This window comes from Temnothorax americanus, unplaced genomic scaffold (assembly GCF_048541705.1).
Source record: "Temnothorax americanus isolate GAGA-0224 unplaced genomic scaffold, ASM4854170v1 Scaffold137, whole genome shotgun sequence".
Taxonomy (NCBI): domain Eukaryota; kingdom Metazoa; phylum Arthropoda; class Insecta; order Hymenoptera; family Formicidae; genus Temnothorax; species Temnothorax americanus.
In genome coordinates, this window is record NW_027509272.1 from 250,001 (window position 1) to 274,893 (window position 24,893).

Sequence of the window (24,893 nt, forward strand, 5' to 3'; positions counted from 1 at the left end):
CTATTATACTCGCTACAATATAATAAATTTAAAATTGTGTAATTATATATTTGATGAGAGATTTAACTGCTACATTATATTTTATTTTGAAACTTAATATTGAAACTCGTTAATCCACACGTCAACACATCGATAACAAAATGCTATACTTGACATTAATTATTTGTGACATAATGAGTGTGGTAAAATAAAAATTATCGTAATATTTTTCTACATATACGTGCAACAAAGATTACTAAAAATAATAAAACAAAAATTCACTCATAGTCTACCAGAGTTTTAACCCTGACATAGTTTTAGCAAAGATCTACATTACTTAAGTCCATTGTATAAGATCCATTGTTAATTGTGCAAAAACATGACATTGTTAAATTATTGTTAAATCCTTCAATTGAAAAATATAGCAAAGAGCATATTTAAATTATGTATAAGATTTTTATAAGTAAAACGGAAGATGTTGTAATTTCGTATTAACCACACAGATAATTCATGATAAATATTGTGTGTTATACGTTAATAATAGTAATAAGAAGCTTTCTCAATATTCTTTTAATTGTTTATTTATAAAATTTAAATTGTATCTGTTATTTCTCATAAAGCAAAAAGTTGATGGCTATTGTATTGTTCCTTATCGCATGAGACACATTTTATGTAAAAACCAATAACTATTAATGGAATTTTTTTCATATGGAAAAACTTACCTGTCCGTTTCTGAATTGTTGTTGTTGGTGTTGCTGCTGCTGTTGGTGATGAAAGAGAGCGACCTGTTGTTGAACTTGTTGTTGAGCAGTCATCTGATTGTTAAGATAAACCAAATGTTCTGCGCCAGGTGCACCGCTCTATGAGACAAACGTAAAAGATATACATAAAATTTGTACGAGTGTATAGAAAATTATTCATGATCGTGTAAAATAATTCTGCAATCTTGTGTGTAAAATACAATTGTTGAGATTTATTACTTACTTTTAACTGCATAGGATGTATCTCGTATGGTACATTACTCAAATGTACATTATTCATAGTTAATCCTAGTTGCTGAGATTGACTTTGTTGAGGCACACCAAGTTTAGTCATAGAATATTTCCACTTTTCTTGATTCTGTAAAATAAATTATCTCGATTGTATAATTGCTTGAATTATCACTACATTAATCATAGTGTTAACCAAATTTCTTTTTCTATTTATTCCTATATAAAAAAGCATCAGATATTCATAAAAGTATAAATTACAATCAAATCGTAAATCGTTAATAAAATACATATGTGTGATATATGCTAAATTTAAAACAAAAGATACATATTTGGGGTACTGAATAGCTCAGTGTCAGATTAGTTGCCTGTCAAGCAAAAGATCCAGGTTTGATTCCCAGACTTGCCACCCCGTTTATATTAGGATTAAGCTTTCATGTAGGCTTTATTTGTAACAAAGTGGAATATAAACTGATTATCCTAAATATATGACGCTAAGAATTTTGAGAAATTTCGGGATGACCCAAATCCCCAAAATATACTGCTTTGATAGAAATAAATTCTGCGTAATCTAATTTTTAAACCTAAAATAACTAGAAATAAACAAATCACGGTACTGCATTCTCTTGAAAGAAAAAACTTCCAAATAATAACAATAATAAATAATTTTAGAAATAAGCTTCTTTGGAATAAAAACTGAACAAGTGGCTTACAACCCCTTCTAAAAAAAATTGCACTTGTAATGAAACTAGTTTGAATTATTCAAAACTGATGCAATGAAACAAACAGGTATGTATTTAGATTTTAAAACTATAGTAAAAAATATCAATGTATAGATCATTTAATGAATCAGCATGCACTTTGTCATACATACATTATCGACAATAACGTCATCCGCTAATGCCCAAGCTCTCGGAGCTTGCTTTGTTTGGAAAGTCGAAGATTGGGTGTTAAATTCTGGCTCTGTAGGTCGTTGAAACACATAACCAACCATAGCATCGTCTTGAGTTCTACTCATTCCCATCTGATGTGTTTGACCAGGTTGGATTCGCATATTATCGCCACCAGCCATAATTTGCCCACACTGTTCTGTGTCCTAATAACCCCATATACATCAATGATTAGTAATGTCACGGCATATTTATATATATATATATATATATATATATATATATATAAAACACAAATCACTTAAAAATATAATAACACTTTTCCATGGCTATAATCTTAACATTTGTGATTGTCTCAGCAAAATTTGGTTACACTTGTGTTTTTACACGTAACTTGTTAATTTTTATATATAATATCAAATGTTAAATTTTTTAAAATACAATAAATTCAAATCAAAACCACATCAAACATCACTGCAATTCCAGTTATCTTCATACTTGCACCTTTATCTTACGTAGCCAAATTAGTTTATTCAATTCATCGATCAAATTCCTCTATTTTTCAATCGCTTACAACTGGAAAGCTATTAATAACCGAACATATATTAAAACAAACGACAGTTTTTTTTTTAATCCTGATCCTGCCTCTAGCATCTCTAGTTTGGAAAAAGGTATTAGATATATCGTTTTCACAGGATCACTAAGTACTCGAGCCACTCGGCACATTTCTCTCCCGCAGACATACAGGACCGAATCAACGTTTCCATCGACACTTTAACACTCATGCTGACATTTGCAAACGCGTTCATATTCTCAGCACGGTTGCCCGTCGAGGTTATGGCGGTCGATCTCGTGCGCCGCAATTGTCGTAGTCACGCTCGTCGATTCGCGGTCGGCGCGTTCCCCGATCTCGAGGTAGCCGATCGCGAACGGCGATGAGGTAGATAGAAAGAGAGAAAAAAGAAAAGAGAAAAAAGCGGACGTGCGTGTATGTACCGTGGGTATGTGGCCGTTGGCGGAGGTGTGATGCAGCTGCATGGAGGATGCCGGTTCGCCCCCGGCGCCTCCGCTGCCCGCGCCGAGCCACTTCATGTCCTCGTGCTGTCAGGCCGCGCCGCTGTCCCCGGGCACGGCGAGCGCGGGACGGCCGAACGTGCTGGGGATGCACCCTCGCGGCCTCGTGTAGGTTAGTTCTCGCACGGAGAGAGCCGGCGGCGGCGGCGTCTGGCGTGGTGCCGTGCCGTGAAGGGTACCGCTCGCTACGGCCGTTGCGCGACCATGTTCCGTAAGCGCGCGGTTGTTAACGGCGGCACATTCTCACCGACTATTTCCACGACGACGAGAACGTGGACGACGAGCAAGACAATGATGAGGGCGACAACGACGATGATGACGACGACGACAGCGACGACGATGACGGTGACGACGAAGCGGCTGCGGTCGGGAGTCGGGACTGCCGTTGCGGTCGCGACAGCGGCGACGATAGCGGTGGCGACGACGATGACGGCGATGATGACGAGCGGCGCGCCGATATCAGCCCGAGAGAGACTGGAGCCACTGGAAGAGCGTATTTACCGAGCTGCGAGCTGCGAGCGAAAACCAGACAGTTACAGCAATGGCAGCTGCGTGCGGCTCCGGCGCGCTGCTGCCGGATTTTTGACAACACTGTGTGTGCCTGGTGGGCGCCGGATACGGGGGGAGGGAAAAATAGAGAGAGAGAGAGAGAGAGAGAGAGAGAGAGAGAGAGAGAGAGAGAGAGAGAGAGAGAGAGAGGAGAGAGAGAGAGAGAGAGAGAGAGAGAGAGAGAGAGAGAGAGAGAGAGAGAGAGAGAGAGAGAGAGAGAGAGAGAGAGAGAGAGAGAGAGAGAACACAAAGAAAACCGTCGTGAACGGCGGACGCGCACGATGACCGCGGGATCGCTCGTTCACTCGCTCGCACACACTCGCCCGTTTGCGCCCGTTCGTCCGAGCGAGAGATGATCCTTGGCTGAAGCGACGGCACGAGAGAACGCGGACCTGGCAAACGCACGCACGCACGAACTGACCGACGGAACGAGTAACCGACGGTCAACCACGGCGGATACGCTCGCGAAAAAGACCGAGAAAGAAAGGAAAGATGAAACAAGCGAGAACTGCGTGTGCACGTCGGACAAGAAAGGAGAGAGGGAGCGGGAGAAAGAAAGGCAAGATCGTGTACGAGAAAAGGACGGAAAACTGGACGGAACAAGCGAGCGAGCGAAATAGAGAGGGAGAGAGAAGAGGAGCAAAATTCGTAAGGCTTAAGATTTCGCTACCAACGAGGATTCGCAGGTCGCGTGCTCGCGTGGCGAGCTCGAGATCTCGTTACCTCGCCCTTTGATGGACGATTCTCGACGCCGAGGACCGTTTTGCGACCAACCGTCTTTCTCTCTCCGCTTGCGCCTCCCTCTTTCTCTCTTTTTTTCTCCTGTCTCTTACAATTAGTATCACACTCACGTTGTGCTCCGTCTCGCAGATCTCTCCCGCCTTCTTCCTCACACGGTCATTTCGTTAAAACTAGGGCTTAAAATACACTATTCACAGGTATGTACAGCCACGCGAGCCAGACACACGACGTGCGTCCACCGGCGTACGCGTGTTTCGCGCGCAAGGATGCTGCGTGCGCGATTTTCGCGGTGGGACTGACGTGAGGGAGAAGGGAGGCGTCGACGCCGTCGAGGCGTGGAGGGGAATGGGAGAAAGAGCAAGAAACAAGAAGGAAGACGGCTATGTCAATGTGTCATGCTGTCTCGCTTTAGCCTAGTTAATAACGTGCGTCTGAGGTGCGATTTCTAGCCCCCTTTCTCTCCCCCCTTTGTCCTGTCTCTTGTGTTTAAAAGCGAAGAATCGAGGTCTTTTTTGCGTTCGGAATCCTTTCGCGTCAATTTACCTCGATTAAACGTCTCGCTTTTGCGCGTCGACATAGCGCTCGGCGAGATAAATCGTATAGAATTGCGTCGTGTCCGTACTCAGTCTCCTCCGTAGTCCCCTCCCTCCGTAGCCGTGATGAAAATTCAATTTTTATCCTAAATCCTAAAACGCGACAGAGGCGGATCATATGGCGCCACCGGGAGACGCGAAAAGGAGGAGAAAATGGCCGCACGCGCGCGAAACTTTCAAACATTGATCTTCCTGCGTCGATCATGCGTAGTCAACGTTAGAACGATCTAGATTTGTTCTTTTAGTAATTATACAGTTTAGGGGCCTCACCTCAAATATCGATGAAATTATGCTCAATCGACGCGTTTTTGCACGAAACGAAAGAATCTGGCAGAAAAAAGTGTTGCTCTGCCCCGCGAAGCGAGATATTAAGCGTTAAGGGGATGCTGGACTGACGGCCGAACTTCCTCGATGTCGATAATGTCAACATTTCTAATTTTAAACAATTAGTAGAGTGTTCGCTTAATATAAATAAAATTCAAACAAAGGGCTTGCGAACTAGCTGGATGTTTGTGCTACCGTAATATATTTCGAACAATAAAAATAATAACAAACGTTTCGGCCATAACTATGGCCTTCTTCAGTGTACAAACAATGACATCGTTATATATAAAAACCGAAATAGTCGTTACATGTTAATTGAAATTAAAAATTAAAATTACAAAACCCCCTTACATTAGCATAATTAAAACGCCAATCGCTTACATATATGCTATCGTCAATCATTTCTAATTTTATTTTTCCTATATCTGTTTTTGTCTAACGAAATGACATCTGTCTTTGTTCGATTGCTGCGCCATCTCTGCTTACTAGCCTGCGTGTATATTTTTGTGGAAAATATGCACGATTTCTTCAAAGCTCTAATTTTTTTTCCAGGCTTTCAATCTAAATTTCAAATTTCATTTACGTTATTCTTTGTGCACGTATTCTGAAGAGTGGGAACATTTCATTTCGTACATATAACTTATACAACTGTTTATATTAGAAAATAAGGTTATGAGGTGACAGCATTTTTACATTTTTTTTTAATTATCACTAATTTTTTATAATCCCACTCTTCATTAGTATATTTATACTTTACTCCTGTAAAAGGATTTTGCGATCTATAAAGCCGTTTCAAAGAACGAGCTTTGACTATAATTGTCGGTAATTGTCCCCTGTCGATCCCCTTAAGTACAATCTTAAGATGTCATTAACACAAAGCCATATTAGTATCTTAAGATATTACTTAAGACGGTCTTGAAATAAGATCTGATTATGAATACCGGCCTAAGAGACTACGATATAGAAAAAGAACGCTGCATATAGGCCTCTTCTAATCTTTGTCTACGCGCGCATGCGCCTTTGCGCTGCTCTCATTGTCTATGACGCACATCTATCTATATATATAAGTCGCGTCGTCTGTCTGTCTGTCTGTCTGTATGTCTGTATGTACGCGAACTACTCATTCGTTAGTGGATCAAATTTTTACCAAAAATATATGAAATAGAGGTAGAATTTCCCGGGGATGAAAATGTCGCGGCCAATTTTTTGCTACCGATTTTCTGGAAACCAATTTTTCTAATTTTTTCAATTTTTCGGGAAATAATTGACCGAATTTAAAAGAATTATGTATGAAACAGGGGTAGAATTTTCCGGGGAGTGCTATAAAGTGTATAATTTTTCGTTACCGATCTTTTTGGAATCCGGTTACAAAATTTTTCCAATTTTTCGGAAATTAATTGACCGAATCTTAAAAAGAATTATATGAAATAGGGGTAGAATTTCCCGGGGATTGCCATAAAGTGTATAATTTTTCGTTACCGATCTTTCCACCTACCTACGTACGCAACATACGCACCTACGCGCATTTACTCATTCGTGGACCGAATTTTTACCAAAAGTATGTGAAGTAGGGGTAGAATTTCCCGGGGAGTGCCATAATGTGTATAGTTTTTTGCTACCGATTTTCTGAAAATCGGTTTTCTAATTTTTCCAATTTTTCGGGAATTAATTGACCAAATCGCAAAGAATTGCATATGAAGTAGGGGTAGAATTTCCCGGGAATTGCATTAAGTGTATAATTTTTTGTCACCGATCTTTTTGAAAACCAATTCCAAAATTTTTCTAATTTTTCTGGAAATATTTAACTGAATCTCAAAGAATTGTATATGCTGACACACACATACACGCGCGCACACATATAATTTATTCATTAAGCCTAAATTTTGCTAACATCACTCTTTAAAGGTGATATAGTTTATATTTTTTTGTGTCATTTTATAATTTTACGTGAGTCATTTTATAATAATTGACTATATACATAAAGTAGCTGGTTTTACATGTTACATGTCATCAGATGAAATAAAACCGAATAAAATAAATGTCATCATAGATATGGAAAATGTGATTATAAGTGAAACAAATGGACATAAAATACAAAGTGTTATCAGTGGTGAAATAAATCAACAGAGTGCATTAGAAAATGGCAACACGAACAGCATGAGTGAAATAAGTAGAAGAGAAATCGAAGAATCTAGAAATGGTAAATACTAAACAATATTTATTTCTTTTTTCAGTTTATATATTTCTCTATTCTTTTTTTCTCCCTATTTTAGTAAATATACTTATACTTATATGTATATATAGATAAATATATTTATATATATATATAAAGATCTATTTATAATTATAAATATCAGCATGGATGAAATGAAACTGAATAAAACGGAAATTGTGAATGAAACAAATGGATATGAAATACAAAATGGTAATGAAATAGCTAGAAGAGAAAGAAAGCAAAGAATTTAGTAATGGTAAATATTAGGAGGAGGGCGAATGGAAGAAGAGCCCGGCACGTCACCGGGCAGCCTCGAGTCGAACTCACGTTCGAAGGAGAAATACGAGCCGGACGTGCTGGTGAGAAACGCAAGACGAAATAGACCTTCGAGAGAGGTTCAGTGTCGATCTATGGGCGAGAGCGTAGTCGAAACTAACACGGAAACGCGAAATCTGCTTCTTGGTACGATTAAGGAAAGCGACTTGAATAAAACGACGAACGTATGGTCTCGAAAAGATTATCCACACGAGACTGCTTCTCGGTCCGTTACGGATTGGCCCATGAACAAGAATAAAGCTACATACAAGGTGCATGCAGCAGCCCGGTAAACGCATGAAATCTAACGCGATCACGACTCTCGAGCTGCGAAGGAGAAACTCCGATCCAGCTACGAAAATTTCGGGTTTAAGTGAAGATAAAACGGGTTTGCAGGAAGTGGTAAAACCTACTTATTTAACACATTTCTAAGTGTTATTCGAGGAAGAAACGAGATAGTTCTTCCATGTGCCTCGACTGGAATTACAGCAACACTTCTAAAAGGAGGAAGAACTTATCACTCCCTATTCAAGCTTTCAATTCCAATTGATGATAGTGCTAAATCTAATATCAGAGGAAATTCTCAAGCTGCACGAGAACTGATCATTGCCAAACTAATCATATGGGATGAGGTGAGCATGACTGTTGGACATGCTTTAACAGCGGTTGATAAACTTTTAAGAGATTGTTTCGAAATTAACGCCGCTTTAACGTCGGTTTGGACGTCGCGAGCGCGATCGAGGAAAGCGTGACGATCAACGAACGCGGCTTCAGAGAATCGATTTTAGCAACGATGAATTTCTCGTGTTGTTGTTTTTTTTTGTCTGTCTGCTTACTTCTCTCTCCGATATCGCAAACTATTTTGAAAAAGAAAATATCGTAACGAAAGATAAAAGGGATAAAGTCGAAAGAGTGCGAGTTCGAAAGAGTGCGAGTTCGAAAGAGTGGAGTGCGAGATTCGACGGAGACGCACAGAAAGGATATTCGACGGAGAAAGGAGATTCGACGGAGACATTTCGAAGGGAGTTTCGAAAGGAGATTCGATGGAGTCATAGCGGATTGCTCGAATGATGGAGTCATAGCGGATTATTCGAATTCGTCGTCTTTATACGTAAGAAGGTAGATAGAAGTTTAAAGGTAAGAGTAAGCTTTACTACGATTGAGTTACCCGCGGATTCATACGTTCGAGGTCATGACGGGCAACACGATGTTGCGTGATTACCGCGTAGCTTTTTGCGATCAGCTTTATATTATTGGTGAAGGACAACGAATGTTCTTGCGTACACCTTTAAAGGTGATCGAGCAGTTCGAGACTGCGATGTAAGATTCAGACCTCTTACGTGATGACGAACAGTTCGAGACTGTAAGGAGATTTCGAATGAATGTTTTTTGATACACCGCTGATGACGAATAGTTCGAAACTGTAAAGAGATTTCGAATGATGTTTTTGATACATCGCTTTGAGTTTATCATAATGCTGAATTACGTTGATACACCGAATACGCCGAATGACGAATTGATACACCTTTTTTGAGACTTTTAAATTATTTGGATTTGTTATTTACAGATTTAACTCAGTCCTGATTTTTCTGCGCGCCATTCATCCTTGCGATCTACGATCCTGATTTTTCTGCGCGCCATTCATCCTTGCGATCTACGATTCTGATTTTTCCTGCGTCCTGCGCGAAAAACATCATTGATCTGCGCGCCATTCATCCTGCGTTCTACGTTCCTGATTTTTCTACGTCTTTCATATTAAACATCTTTGATCTACGCACCATTCATTCTTGTGATCTATGTTTATGCTGTTCCTAAATTCTTTGTGTTAAACTTTTTTGCTCTTTACGCTTCTTCATCATTCCTGACATTCTTAATCTCATTCGCACAACACCAACCAGATTGTCAACACATAACATTTTTTGGTCCTTCGAGCCGGATATTGTTGTGCTTAACATTATGTCAAGTATTGATACAAGGATTTCGCTGCAACGCAGTCGATACAAATTAATTCAGCAGGCAGCGACGGAAGATGATCATGATGAGGCATCTCTTCAACTTATTAACGCTCGATTGGAATTACTCGACGAAAACTGGCAACACTTTCGAGAGGAACATGTGGATTTATGCCGCTCGGGAGATAGACGGCTAAAAGATCACCGATACATCACAGATAAAATTTTTGAACGTTGTCAAAAGTTTTATATTTTGGCTAAGTCAAAACTTCGCTCTCATCGAGATGAATTGGAAAGCTCTCATTCTTCCACGCCATCGGCGGCATCAAATTCTCGTGAGCCGTCTAGATCATGTCGTCCGACATCAAATTCCGGTGAGCCGTCTCGATCGTACAGACGACATCAATCTTTGCCGAAAATCGTCTTGCCGCAATTCTCTGGAAAACTTCAAGAATGGAGGTCTTTCCACGACTTATTCACATCCATTATTCGAAATGACGCAGAAATACCAGAGGTAGAGAAGATGCACTATTTAAAGACGTCCCTGTCAGGAGAAGCCTTAAAATTTGTCACCAATCTGCCGATGTCTGGTGACAGTTTTGAAATAGCGTGGGATACATTGGTAACACGCTATGAAAATAAACGGTTTCTCATTTCCGCGCATTTAGATAGTCTCACCAATCTTAAACCTTTGAAGACAAAGGCAGCTTCTGGACTCAGTTCTCTTCTCGCTTCTGCTACTGAATCAATCGGAGCATTGAGAGCCTTAGGATGCTTCGTAGACTACTGGGATCCGATTCTAGTTCATTTATTAGTAAAGCTGCTCGACGCGGATTCTCGAGAGGCTTGGGAGGTAAAACTTGGATCGACTTCAACTTTCCCGACGTTTAAACAATTCGAGGATTTCGTAATCGGAAGAACTCAAGCGATGCAAAATTTGGCTTTGGAATATCCAAATGCAGTCAGCAGCAAAGAACACTCAAATCGACACAGTTCTTCGACGCGTTTCGGAAACGCCGTTCATGTAGGCTCCTCTGATTCAAACACTAATTATCCTTGTTGTCCATTATGTGATGCATCTCACAATTTGTCTGGCTGTCCAACTTTCCAATCTAAAACCAGTAATCAACGATACGATATTGTTGCTCAAAAACGTAGATGTTTCAATTGTTTGGGAGGCCACGCTCTACGAAATTGTCGAAGTACCAGACGTTGCCTGAAGTGCGGAAAACAACATCATACTTCAATTCACCCCGGTAAAGGAAGTCAAGTGCAGGGTGGAAAAGCAGTTGCTCTCTCTCAAATTAACGAGAAGGAGCCGGAGTCCACGATTGAAGATTCTTCTACATCCAATGCGGAATGACTAGCAATGTTAGGTCGACCTCGAGATCTACCCTCTCTACAACGGAATACGACACTTCTTGCTACTTGTCGAGCCATCGCTATTGGTTTGAATAATGTGCAATATACTGTACGCATTCTTATCGATCAAGGCTCGGAATTATCCTTCATAACAGAGGATCTTACTCAACGTTTACGCTTAAAACGTTGTGCCGCTTCAATCCCTCTTCTCGGCATAGGCGGAACCTATTCAGGGAAAACTAGAGGCTTAGTTACCGTTAGGCTACAGTCCATTCACAATTCTTTTTCAGAATGTATTATTAAAGCCTTTATCTTAACTACTTTGACTATCAAGATTCCTTCATTTTATACCAACAATCGATCCTGGAATCATACCAAAGGACTCTCTTTAGCAGATCCAGAGTTTGCAATCTCCGGTCCTGTGGATATGATCATTGGAGCGGATTATTATGGGTCTATCATCTTGGAAGGAATAAAACGAGGAAGCGGTAACGAACCCCTCGCTCAACAGACCATCTTTGGATGGATTTTATCTGGTTCCATCGACACTGGCGGATCTCCTGCAAAGGGGCGCATCCTACACTGCTCGACTGATGATGAACTTCAAGAGTCACTCACCAGATTTTGGAAACAAGAAGAAACTATCTCCTTACCTGGATCAAACCTTACGCCAGATGAATTGGCATGTGAACAACATTTCGTGAATACACACTCACGAGATCAAAAAGGTCGATATATCGTTCGTCTCCCATTGAAGTCACCCCTTTCTTCCTTGGGAAGCTCTCGAAATATTGCACTCAGATATTTTTTAGGCTTGAAAAGACGTTTCTCTTCAGACCCACTATATAAGCAGAGATATGAAGAATCTTTAAAAGATTATCTGACACTCGGTCATATGGTCGCAGCTCCCATCTCTGAAGATAGTACACCTGCTTTTTATCTTCCACATCATGGCGTTATTCGTGAGGACAGACTTACCACCAAACTACGGGTGGTATTCAACGGTTCCTGTCGTACTAGCTCCGGAGTTTCTCTTAATGAAATTCTCCACTCAGGTGCAAAACTTCAGACGGATATTTCCGACGTGCTACTTTGGATTCGCACACATCGATTTATCTTTTCTACGGACATCGTCAAGATGTTCCGACAAATTGCCGTACACCCAGATGATTGGGCGTTACAATCCATTCTTTGGTTCAATTCAGAAGGTCAGCCTGCTCCTCATCGACTCACCACTGTCACTTTCGGGCTCACATGTGCCCCTTTTCTCGCACTCCGAACGGTACTACAACTTATTGAGGATGAAGGTGCGCGTTTTCCTAAAGCTGTTCCAGCTCTCAAGAAAGGCCGCTACATCGATGACACTTTTGGAGGTGCCGACACAATCTCTGAGGCCAAAGAGATAGTGCACCAAGTTACACAGCTTTGTATGGCGGGCGGCTTTCCCTTGCAAAAATGGAAGAGTAACAATCAAGAAATATTGCCTCCAGTTTCGGACAGTAGCAACGAATCTTCTTCTGAATCTTCTTCTCCAGTTGAATTTGAGCCATCCCTTGTGAAAATTCTCGGGCTCATTTGGAATCCAGAGACTGACACCTTCCTTTTTTCTGATAAATCATCGCAACGTGATCGAGTTACCAAGCGAACGATACTTTCTGAAATCGCTCAAATGTACGACCCTCTAGGTTTTATTTCTCCAGTGATGATCCGGAGCAAGATAATTTTACAGGAACTTTGGTTACTCAAGAGTGGATGGGATGATTCTGTTCCTTCGGAGTTACACGATCGTTGGATCTCATTTCGTCTTCAGTTGACCACACTTCAAAAGCTTTCTATTCCGAGATGGTTAGGACTTGGATCGTCCAAACGTATAGTAGAACTTCATGGATTCTCAGACGCTTCTTCTATGGCAATGGCTGCTGCGGTGTTCGTTCGGGTCTCACAAGGCAATGATGAATATTTAGTGCGCTTAGTGAGTGCAAAAACTAGAGTCGCTCCACTTAAATTACTTTCAAATTCCGCGGTTAGAGCTTTCAGCCGCTCTCCTATTATCGAAATTGATGACACATATTCAGAAAGTGTTGGATCTATCTGATGTACCTGTACATCTTTGGACTGATTCGTCTGTCACTCTTTACTGGATTACCACACATCCATCGCGATGGAAAGATTTTGTGCGGAACAGAGTTACTGCTATTCAAGAGATGCTACCCCAAGGATCGTGGCACTTCATACCAGGAAAACAGAACCCAGCAGACTGCGCTTCCCGCGGACTAACTCCAGAACAACTCATTAATCACAATCTCTGGTGGAACGGTCCCAGTTGGTTATCCGAACCATCTTCCTTGTGGCCAAAAGCTGTTAGTAAACTTTCGCCAGAGACCGATCTCGAAGAGCGACCTGGAATGGTCTCTCTTACCGTGTCATCCCCGAAACCTTATTGGTCACTGCTTGATAGATATTCCTCCTTATCATTCTTGTTTAGAATCACAGCTCTCTGTCGTCGTGTTCTGTCTCGTCTAAGGAAAAAGCCGCAAACTTCTCTTTTTTGGCCGCTGACACCGGAAGAGATACATCAAAGCCGAAATTTTTGGTGTAAACAAGTGCAACATTCTTGGTTCGCTAATGATTTACTGATTATTTCTAAAGGAGACACTTTTCCACGATCTCATCCTATGGCTAAATTAACCCCATTCCTGGATCGAGATGAACTCATACGTGTTGGAGGACGATTACATTACGCTGATCTTTCCATGGAATCAAAACATCCCATCATCCTTCCAAGAACATCCCCTCTCACCACACTCATTATTGACGACGCTCATAGCCGCACACTTCACGGGGGAACGCAAGTTACATTGAGCTTTATCCGTCAAACATATTGGATCATTGGAGGCAGGGCTCCTATTCGCTCCTTCATTCTCAAATGTATTCGTTGTGCTCGATATCGTGGAATCCGAGCTCAGCAACTTATGGGTCAACTTCCAATGTCTCGAGTTACTCAAGCAAGACCGTTTCTACATTCTGGGTTAGATTATGCTGGTCCCATCATGCTCAAAACTTGGAGAGGGCGGGCGGCTCGAAACTATAAAGGTTACCTTGCGATTTTTGTGTGTCAAGCTACTTCAGCCATACATATCGAAATAGTAACCGATTATTCGACTGAAGCATTTATTGCGGCATACAAACGCTTCACTGCTCGTCGAGGCATCTGCGCTACCCTTCAAAGCGACTGTGGAAAAAATTTTGTTGGCGCTGATATTGCTTTACGACAACGTTTTAGTATAGCATCTAAGGAATTGCGTGAACTCGCTTCTATTCTAGCAAAGGACGGTACTAAATGGATCTTCAATCCGCCATCAGCTCCTCACTTTGGAGGAAAGTGGGAGGCAGCTGTAAAATCAACGAAATTTCATCTAACTCGAGTGATCGGAGATACTTTGTTAACTTATGAAGAATTGAACACTGTGATAATTCAAATCGAAGCAGTATTGAATTCTCGTCCACTTTGCTCTCTGTCAGACGATCCTAGCGACTACACTGCCTTGACCCCGGGACACTTCCTGATAGGGGAATCACTCACGACTATTCCAGAACCGGAATTATCGTCTGAACCTGAGACTCGTCTTAATAGATGGCAGCTGTTAAGAAAGAAGATTGACTGTTTTTGGAAACGATGGTCAGTGGAATGTCTCCAAAGATATCTGGCTGTATCAAAGTGGTATCATCCTTCTAATGATATAAAAGAGGGATCTTTAGTTCTCATGACCGACGAACGTTACCCGCCATCCAAGTGGCCTTTAGGCAGAGTCACGAAACTTCATCCAGGACCTGACGGATTAACAAGAGTAGTAACCCTTCGCACAGCCTCTTCAAGTTTTAAACGACCCATTGCCAAGCTTTGTGTTCTGCCATTCAATCCAGACGAAAATTGTTCGCCAACTCTGTCGTCGAAGGCGGGCGGAAATGTTTCGAAATTAACGCCGCTTTAACGTCGGTTTGGACGTCGCGAGCGCGATCGAGGAAAGCGTGACGATCAACGAACGCGGCTTCAGAGAATCGATTTTAGCAACGATGAATTTCTCGTGTTGTTGTTTTTTTTTGTCTGTCTGCTTACTTCTCTCTCCGATATCGCAAACTATTTTGAAAAAGAAAATATCGTAACGAAAGATAAAAGGGATAAAGTCGAAAGAGTGCGAGTTCGAAAGAGTGCGAGTTCGAAAGAGTGGAGTGCGAGATTCGACGGAGACGTACAGAAAGGATATTCGACGGAGAAAGGAGATTCGACGGAGACATTTCGAAGGGAGTTTCGAAAGGAGATTCGATGGAGTCATAGCGGATTGCTCGAATGATGGAGTCATAGCGGATTATTCGAATTCGTCGTCTTTATACGTAAGAAGGTAGATAGAAGTTTAAAGGTAAGAGTAAGCTTTACTACGATTGAGTTACCCGCGGATTCATACGTTCGAGGTCATGACGGGCAACACGATGTTGCGTGATTACCGCGTAGCTTTTTGCGATCAGCTTTATATTATTGGTGAAGGACAACGAATGTTCTTGCGTACACCTTTAAAGGTGATCGAGCAGTTCGAGACTGCGATGTAAGATTCAGACCTCTTACGTGATGACGAACAGTTCGAGACTGTAAGGAGATTTCGAATGAATGTTTTTTGATACACCGCTGATGACGAATAGTTCGAAACTGTAAAGAGATTTCGAATGATGTTTTTGATACATCGCTTTGAGTTTATCATAATGCTGAATTACGTTGATACACCGAATACGCCGAATGACGAATTGATACACCTTTTTTGAGACTTTTAAATTATTTGGATTTGTTATTTACAGATTTAACTCAGTCCTGATTTTTCTGCGCGCCATTCATCCTTGCGATCTACGATCCTGATTTTTCTGCGCGCCATTCATCCTTGCGATCTACGATTCTGATTTTTCCTGCGTCCTGCGCGAAAAACATCATTGATCTGCGCGCCATTCATCCTGCGTTCTACGTTCCTGATTTTTCTACGTCTTTCATATTAAACATCTTTGATCTACGCACCATTCATTCTTGTGATCTATGTTTATGCTGTTCCTAAATTCTTTGTGTTAAACTTTTTTGCTCTTTACGCTTCTTCATCATTCCTGACATTCTTAATCTCATTCGCACAACACCAACCAGATTGTCAACACATAACAGAGATTTAATGAAAAATTCTCGACTATTTGGAGGAAAAGTAATTTTATTTGCAGGAGATTTTAAACAAAATCTTCCCGTAGTGCCACATGCACAGAAAGCAGCCATAATTGAGTCGACTGTAAAATACAGTTCTATATGGAGGAATGTAACTCAGGTTAAACTAAAGCAAAATATGAGAACTGGGGAAGAAAAAGAATTTGCAATTGGCTAATGCAACTCGGAGATGGTAAATTATCAAATACGGATGGACTACATCTCGATACAATTGAAATTCCCCAGAATTTTATATCAAAAGAATCTCTTATTGCTGAAATTTTTGGTGATAGAATCACCGCATGGAACAGATTTAAAAAAATCCAGATCGAACGATTCTTTGTCTTAAGAATGAGGATATATTCAAAATTAATGACGAAATTTTTTGTCTAATGGAAGGAGAAGAAAAAGAGTATCTCAATTGACTCTATTGTATTTGATGATCCACAAGAGCAATTGAATTTTTTAACTGAGTTTTTAAACTCTCTGACACCTTCTGAAATGCCAGTTCATCGACTTAAAATAAAAGTCAGTGCTACAATAATCCTATTAAGAAATTTAAATACTAAAAAAGGACTCTGTAATGGCACAAGATTTATTGTTACTAATTTGAAAAATAATCTAATTTATGCAGAGGTTCTAACTGGTCCTGCTCGAGGACAGATTGCCTTTATTCCAAGGATATATTTAATTACAAGTGAAGTGAACTGCCATTTAAGTTTAAACAAAGACAGTTTCCTATTCGAGTGTCATTTGCTATGACAATCAATAAATCACAAAGACAAAGTTTAGAAAAAGTTGGGATTTATTTGCTACATCCTGTATTTGCTCATAGTCAACTTTATGTGGCATTTTCTAGAGCAACCAGAAAAGAAAGTGTAAAAATTAAGATTGATGAATTAAGCAATCAAGGACATCTAATAAAAAGAAGTAAAAAATGTTTTACAAAAAATGTAATATACAGAGAAATTTTATAAATTGAAAAATTATAAAATTGTATAAATGAATATAATATAGATAATTAAAATGTTAATAAAATATATATTTAATTAATTTTTAAATAAATTACATAAAAAATTATAAATATTAAAATTGTAAAAATAATTTTACAAATAATAATTAATTTTTAGCATGAGTGTAAGTGTGCAGTACGAAGTACGTTTTGAAATGTCAAAAAAGTAAATTGCGATCGATTCCCTCAAAATTGGTACCAAAATTTTTTTTTATAGTGGAATAGGCCTACTATTGGGGAAACCACTAAAAAAAGAAACGCATTTACAATAGTACCTTAAAGGTGATGCGGAAATCTATTGGCGTTAAATGTAAATATACGCTAGCACCTATTTGCGTGTTTTATTACATATGTCCTCCGGGGCTAAGCCTTTATAGATTTATAGTTTCCTAGCTTTGAGGTCCACGCGCCAGCTTTGAGGCCCGCGCGAAGCGCGGGCCGAAACGCTAGTATATAATAAGTCACATCGTTTGTCTGTCTGTATGTACGCGAACTACTTTCACATTTATGGGCCGATTCTCTCGAAATTGGTACCAAAATGTTGCAAATTTTTCGGGGATGAAAATGTCGCGGCTTTTTTTTGTTTTAAGCCCCCCCCCACTCACCCACGCACGCAACATACGCACCTACGCGCATACACACCCACACGCGCATATACACACACACACACAGATGTTCTTTTGTTTTCGCGTATACAGACACATACACATGTATACACACACATACACAATAAATAATTTTATAATACAAATTTATATATTTTTTAAAATAATTATTCGCTAGTTTTAAATATGTATGTACATATGTACTAATAATATGCAAGTTTCTAATTTTTTGAATATGGAATTGTATATAAATATACTCAATATATATAATAATAAAAGAAATTTATTACATATTTATACAATGTTAGTTAATTATATATGAAATAGTTAAATAAATCAGTCTTTTATTATTTAACACAAAAATTTTAGTACAAACAATATAATATGCACATTATTAAATATTTAGAAAAATATAAAATTTTGCTATTGCCTACTGAAAATCGTGAGCTTATTATTTTGCCTTTGTATTCTTTGTGTTTGATTTTGTAAAATATTGCTTTCGTGTTTTAAACGAATATCTATATGTTTTTGTATTATAAGTAAAATTAATTGATTATGGTGGTCCATAAAAAAGTCTTGCTCGAGATAATGTTTATTATTATCGAAAATTGTACTTGGAAAAATTTCTAATGTTTTAGTAATTAATACTGTATTTATGTTTTTAGCTAATAAATTTTTACATTAACGTATGATTTTTTCTATACATTTGCAAATGAAATTTACATCATCAGATGCAAAATTCAAGCCTCCATGATTTTTTAAAATTGTTAATTTAAATTTAAAAGTACTATTGGCTCCATCTAATAGTAATAGTTCACAGCATTTTTTACAGTGAATTTTTACGTTTTAAAATATGAAAAATTGAACCAGCTGTATGTTTAATGATTTCTTCTGCGTATTCAGGAGAATACCAACTTTTACTTTCACTGTAATTATGTTCAAAGATATGATATTTGTTATTTTACAGAAAAACATTTAGAGTGGAAGTAAATTTTACTTCACAAGGAGTTTCTTCTCTTTTTTCTTCTCTTTTATCAAAACTTTTAAATTTTTTATTTTTTTTTCCTTTGCGTGAGTTTTTGTTATGTGCAGCTGCCATTTTCGATTTTTTATAAGTTGTGAATCTTAAGAATCGATTCCAAGCTTCATCAGAAACGAAGTCTTCTCGAAATATATATTCTGTTTTAAAACCATTCATAAAACGAACTTTTTTTACAACTTTTTTCTGCGTAAATACATTTTTCCTAAAATTTTATTTCTTTTAATTTATATATAATGTAATTGCATTAAAAATAAAAATATTAAGTATTTATATTGTACTATTTTGTAATAATATTATCTATATTATATGTATGATAATTCACATATATACTTTATTATTACTGTAAAAGACAATTAATTACCTTTTTTTACTGTTTGAGTCATTGCTTACACTACTATTATTTGGTTCATATGAACAAATTTGCCCATTTAAAGAGCCTTTATCAAAACAATTCACAGGCATCTTTTCTTCACATATCTTAGTTTCTTTATCACAATCTTTATTTAATTTTAAATTTTTCTCTTTTAATATATTATTTTCAGGTTTATTAATACTGCTAACTAATACTCTATCCGTTACTCTTTGGCAACATTCTCTGTTAACAAATAAGATTGATTTAAATTTATGTTTTCAGGAACAGCTTCTGGTCGTAGTCGTTTTCTGCTTCTTAATTCATCAGAATAATGAAATAATTTGTCATCAAAGTGGTCGCTGCATATATATGTAGTTTTGAAGTTTGGAGTTGTTGATAAATTTATAGCATCCATCCATTTTTTTCTTAATAATTTATTTTTGGGAAACCTGTTTTATATTGAAAATTATAATTAAATTTAATTTAATTTATAATTATAATTAAATTTTGAGGTTAGAAATATTAATATGTAGATACTTACATGTGAAAACTACGAATAGAATTAGGAGATGCTTCTATTTTACATATCAAGCATTTTTTTGTCATCTTAGAAAAATACGTAATGTTACTTAAATAAGAATAAATCCGAATAAAACAAAGGACTTATTTAGTACAATATAGTTAGCCACAAAACAACATATGTAGAATAACAGAGATACACAATCTTCCATTACCTGCACATGATGTAAAGCTGGATGCACAATACAAAGGTACAGGCAACAAGAATAGGCAATAGGAACAGAATTTCCAATGCGTTGGATTTCTATTTTCTATTGCCTGTACTACTACCTAACTATAATCACAGCTAAAATCAAATCACTGTGATTGGTCAGATACAAGCAACAGAGAATAGAAATCCAACGTTAGAAATTCTGTTCCTATTGCCTGTTCCTGTTGCCTGTGTTTTTCATTGTGCATCCAGCTTAAGTAACAAGGTGTGCTACGGCGCAGGCATTTCTACTGACCAATAAGAGAGCGTGACAAGATTCCGCCACCTTGTATAATTCAAATGGATATTAACAATAAAACGAAGATTCAGGCAAGAAAGGGTTTTAATGAAAGATTTTTTGTGTATAACTATAATTACTATGATTATATTTTTTAAAAAATAATAAATACAAACACATAAATATGAATAAACAAATATAACAGATACATAAACACGTATAAGAAACAATGAACGCATAATAAACGTATAGAAGTGTTGGAATTATGCTCTCCGCAGGGATCGAGATGGCGGTGGTGATTGATAACGAACGACTTCTCTATCTGCTATTATTATAACTCTTTATTTTCGACTTTATGGCTGAGTTTCCACTGAGCGCGTCACGCGTCGCGTCGTCACAAGTTAACCAATCAAAACATCCCATTTCATTACATTCTTGTGACGGGATCAAAATGGGATGTTTTGATTGGTTCAACTCGGACGACGCGACGCGTGACGCGTGACGCGTTCAGTGGAAACTCAGCCTATCTCTACACACAGTATAAAACACCGTATAAATAAGGGCCTAAGCAGAATGGCTGTCTTGGCAGTGTTTTATGCCTTAAGTCTTTGTCTTATGTAACGCACAATACTGTGTTAATGTTTCCTGTCTTGTGTAGTTATACGTCGCGTATACTACACAAGACAGGAAACATTAACACAGTATTGTGCGTTACATAAGACAAAGACTTAAGGCATAAAACACTGCCTTAAGGTTATAAGACAGCCATTCTGTTTAGGCCCTTAGACACGTGTGCAATGTGCACGCGATGAGCTCAGACTCTCGTCAGTCGCTTCGTACGGCGTGCGCGCCCGCGTTGCTGTAGAGCTCTAGATTATAAGAGTAGCGCAAAAGTCCGAAACCTTTGATCCTTGCGAATGCCGACAACCGCGTATTCCTATTGGTCGACCGCCATGTCGGTATTGTCTATCTCTTTCTACACCATGCTCTTTCTCACTCTTTCTCGACATGGCAAAGACACACGAGGACAACATAACCTGTTTGATGTGGTGATTGTGGTCTGATTCCGATTGTGTGTGACGAAAGGAATGCGAAAAAATTATTTTGTACAAAATGCCGCCAGTGTAGTGCAGACGGTTGCTTTTCGCAGCAAGGTACAGGAAAAATGTTACATTGGTTACCAACTGATTCAGTTCGGAGAGCCGAATGGGTTCGCAGAATCGGACGAAAAATTTATTCTCTATGATTAGAGGAAAGAATCCAGTTCCAACTCCGAAGGAATTCAAAAGTGCACTTAGAATGATATCTGCAGCACAATATTTTAAACCAAATAAAAATGGTAATTTTGAGGCAGAAGATACTGATTTCCTCTTTAAGTACTTGAAGACACGACAAAGTTCGTCGACAAAAATAGGTATGTACATTTAGAAACTGATGTTAATACTATTTTGCTTACTACAAATAGACACTGAACATTCTTTAATGTTTTCAGATCTACCTGATTTTACCTACGGAAGTAGTTTGTGCGACGAGAACGTTAGCCCTAATCAATTTATTGAAAGTAAGATTTTCTGCAACTAGACATGACATAAATGCCCATAATTATTGTGTTTATTGTCATATATTTTGTATAACTTGTTCAATATTATTATCCCACTTTAGACAATGTAAGTCCTGAGAACAGCTCTTTACGAAATACAACGGATGTCTCTACATCTATTTATATGGATCTGGAATTGATTGGTTCAGTTTTATCTGGTATATAAATAAAATCTTTATTTCGAAATTTCAGATATCTCAATATCTTCGACTGTTACGAAGTAATATAAAATTTTTTTTTACTGCAGTATATAGGTTTCATTGATGCTTTATAATTGTACATTTTTCATAATGAAAACAAATACTTGATTTACAGAAGAAGAAGGTCAATCTTTATATAAACTTAGTGGAGCAGTTGTACAAACGGTTATAAATAGGCATCGCATACGATGCGAAACGTGCAAATCGGCTTTATTGAAATCTACTTCGTGTGATATTTCTCGTGCACAGGTTTTCACTAATCTAAGCAATTACTCTCGACCAGACACTTTTGACAAAAATTCAGGGCTAATATTTAGTAGCGAATTGGTTTATTGTTTTTTACAAAATGCAGAGTTCATATTTCGAAAACGTGAAGAAGAAATTCTATCAGGTGTAGTTACATTCTCTGAAATGTTAGAAACGTTGCTGCCGCTTTGTATTATATACAAATTTCCACCGTGCCATTCTGTTGGAAAGCATATCCTGAAAGCATATCTTTTTTCGCGCATTCATTTCATCGTGCGTAAATTTAACAATACAATAGTTTGTAATAAATCTTCGAAGTGTGGAAGCAAGAGCGTTGGCATGAGAAATGCTGTAAACAAGTAATTACACTTGTGATAACATATAATGTAATAAACATTAAATATAAGTACAATATATATATATATATATATATATATAAACATACCAAAGACACAACATAAGTACAAAGATACAATATAATTTATATGTGATTCAAAATAAAATTATAAAATTTCAAGACTTTTTTTATTTCATTATCCTGAATATCATACAGAGTGCATTAAAAATATAATAATTACTGCGTTTCAATATTCACTGCAAATAGATATGTACATACCACAAAACAAATTTATAATACATTTACATATGTTACGTATACTATAAATGTTCCATATTGGCAGTGAGCGGAAAACGGTTTACATGTCTCGTTCAAATTTTTCGCGCCCTTTTAGTACCAACATGTCCGACTTTTGCGCTACTCTTATAATCTAGAGCTCTAGCGTTGCTGCGCCACGCAGTGCCCTCTGGAAGGGCGCGAGTGCTCTACTCGCACAAAGCATCTTTCCAACAAGAAGATATATTAAAAATTACTTAACTTAAATTACTTTTTATTTGAAAATTTTGTCAGTTTTTTTTATGTTTTATTGTATTATTTTCTGTCGAAATTTTTTTATTAATTATTTGATGTCTTATGTATAATGTATGATGTATTTTTACACTTTTTATAAATACACACGACGGCATTATAAAAAGTATATACAGAGTTACAGAGTGAGGCATCTAAAACAGGCCACCTGAATAACTCGCCTGCTTTTGGCGATAGAAAATAATGCATCAGATCAATTTTGCTTGGTTTCAAGGGAGACAATCTGAGGTCAATAGGAAACACATAGAAAACAGGATTAGGGGGTCGATTGTGTATCTTGAAATGAGGTGAAAATTACAAAAGTGAGGAAATTCACTAGCGAAATTATCTACGATTTTATTTGTCGAAATCTAGTAAAATTTGTTCACTTTTGTAATTTTCACCTCGTTTCAAGATACACAATCGACCCCTAGAAATATCGACATCGAGGAAGTTCGGCCCTCACTATTGGGATTGGCGGTCGTGACGTCACCAATGCAAAATGGCCGGAGAGAGTAGGTCATCGACATATAGTATGGACCACGGTCTTACATACAGGTCTTGAAACGAAGGTGGTGGGGGGAGTTCATCTGACGACCCATAAATTATTTCGACTTGTATCCATAAGGGCGGCGCTGCGATCTACAGAAGTGGCAGACGCACGCGTATTACGATTAATCTAAATTTTTATATTGCAAACACTTGAGGAAGAAAAATATGAAATAAAATAAATATATTTGAGTGAAACATTGAATAAATAATAGAAAATAGAACATAGAAGTGATTGTATGTGTATAGAAGATCCTGTTGGGTAGCGGTCGAAGTAGTTGTGACACTTTGTTTTTTAATAAGTTTAGAAAAATAAGTTATAGTTGTAAGTTATATTTATAGCTTTTTAAAAATAAGTTTAGTTTTTTTAAGTGTTGCAACTACTCCTTACCGCAACTATACGTGTATAAAGGACCAAGGGTAAAAACATAGAACTGCATTGAAAAAAGTAAAGTATATTTTAAGTTTTGGTCCATTTAGAAATTTTTTTTTTTACGAGATTGTGTTTTGGCATTTTTAAGTTTTCTTGGTGCGCATTTTGCCTCATTCTTAACCGAATATAATACAATATAGAATATGACAAAATTTTGGATGCATGCTCCATGCAAGGAAAAGTAAACTTGTACGTAAAAAACATTTCCCATACCTCACACGATATCCTGAGTATCATCCCATTTTGATACTGATCATACTACGATCATCCGTATCAGCCTAGGGTCATCCTGAGAATATCGCTTTTCAGGATATCCGCGTACGTGTATATGCACAGGATTGACGCAGGATATAAAACTAATACGTACGTGTTCATTCGTGCTCGTATATTCTCAGGATTTACTCAGGAAGTGCTACTGATTCGTATATGCACAGGATTGATACGCTTTTATCCACGCATCTTAATTACGAAATAAACAATTAGATATATATGTTTTATTATCTTTATCAAGAGACACGGTAGTGTCTCGCGCCAAGTACACGCGGAGCGAGACCGACCGTGACTCTTTTACGCGACGCGACGGGTTGCGAGTACCCGAGATGTTGAGATCTCGATAACGAGTGAACGGATCAAGTTCTAAGTAGGCTTGATCGATAGCTTGGGGTCCAATTAGGGGGGGGGTTTCTCTCATAATATTCCGCTACGTGCCCTACGAGCGGAGATATTGCGA

At 38.1% G+C, this 24,893-nt stretch overlaps 3 protein-coding genes and 1 pseudogene across 14 annotated transcripts in view; 2 read left to right on the top strand and 2 right to left on the bottom strand.

Moving 5' to 3' along the window:
* Positions 1-5,874, bottom strand: part of Pum (pumilio) — a 157,683-nt gene extending 151,809 nt beyond the window's left edge. For 3 of the 10 annotated variants that reach the window (XM_077400521.1, XM_077400519.1, XM_077400518.1), the window contains exons 1-5: positions 4,333-4,492; positions 2,855-3,444; positions 1,843-2,064; positions 964-1,098; positions 702-839 (exon numbers count right to left, since the gene is read on the bottom strand). In XM_077400521.1, coding sequence (XP_077256647.1) covers positions 702-839; positions 964-1,098; positions 1,843-2,064; positions 2,855-2,950 — 591 coding nt within the window. In that variant the 5' untranslated portion in view covers positions 2,951-3,444; positions 4,333-4,492. Of the gene's footprint in view, positions 1-701; positions 840-963; positions 1,099-1,842; positions 2,065-2,854; positions 3,445-3,738; positions 3,822-4,332; positions 4,508-4,765 lie in introns of those variants that run through there. The other 7 variants (XR_013256069.1, XM_077400511.1, XM_077400512.1 and 4 more) reach the window with 6 other exon arrangements.
* Positions 5,875-10,990: 5,116 nt separating this feature from the next.
* Positions 10,991-14,975, top strand: LOC143894351 (uncharacterized). Its single transcript, XM_077400547.1, has 3 exons — positions 10,991-12,955; positions 13,059-13,347; positions 14,308-14,975. Exons 1-3 carry the CDS (start codon positions 10,991-10,993, stop codon positions 14,973-14,975), a joined length of 2,922 nt encoding a protein of 973 aa, XP_077256673.1.
* Positions 14,976-18,093: 3,118 nt separating this feature from the next.
* LOC143894340 (uncharacterized) lies at positions 18,094-19,952 on the bottom strand (annotated as a pseudogene). The gene is made up of 3 exons (XR_013256068.1): positions 19,766-19,952; positions 19,234-19,673; positions 18,094-19,074 (listed from the first exon to the last, which is right to left on the bottom strand). The product of XR_013256068.1 is annotated as an uncharacterized LOC143894340 (transcript).
* Positions 19,953-20,888: 936 nt separating this feature from the next.
* LOC143894338 (uncharacterized) lies at positions 20,889-22,794 on the top strand. 2 transcript variants are annotated; one of them, XM_077400509.1, is made up of 4 exons: positions 20,889-21,645; positions 21,724-21,792; positions 21,894-21,989; positions 22,147-22,794. In XM_077400509.1, the coding sequence occupies exons 1-4, from the start codon at positions 21,438-21,440 to the stop codon at positions 22,638-22,640; spliced, it is 867 nt and encodes a 288-aa protein (XP_077256635.1). In that variant the 5' UTR covers positions 20,889-21,437; the 3' UTR covers positions 22,641-22,794. The 2 variants fall into 2 exon arrangements, with proteins under 2 accessions (XP_077256635.1, XP_077256636.1); XM_077400510.1 differs by having other exon boundaries at positions 20,897-21,645; positions 21,894-22,794.
* The last annotated feature ends 2,099 nt before the right edge of the window (positions 22,795-24,893 follow it).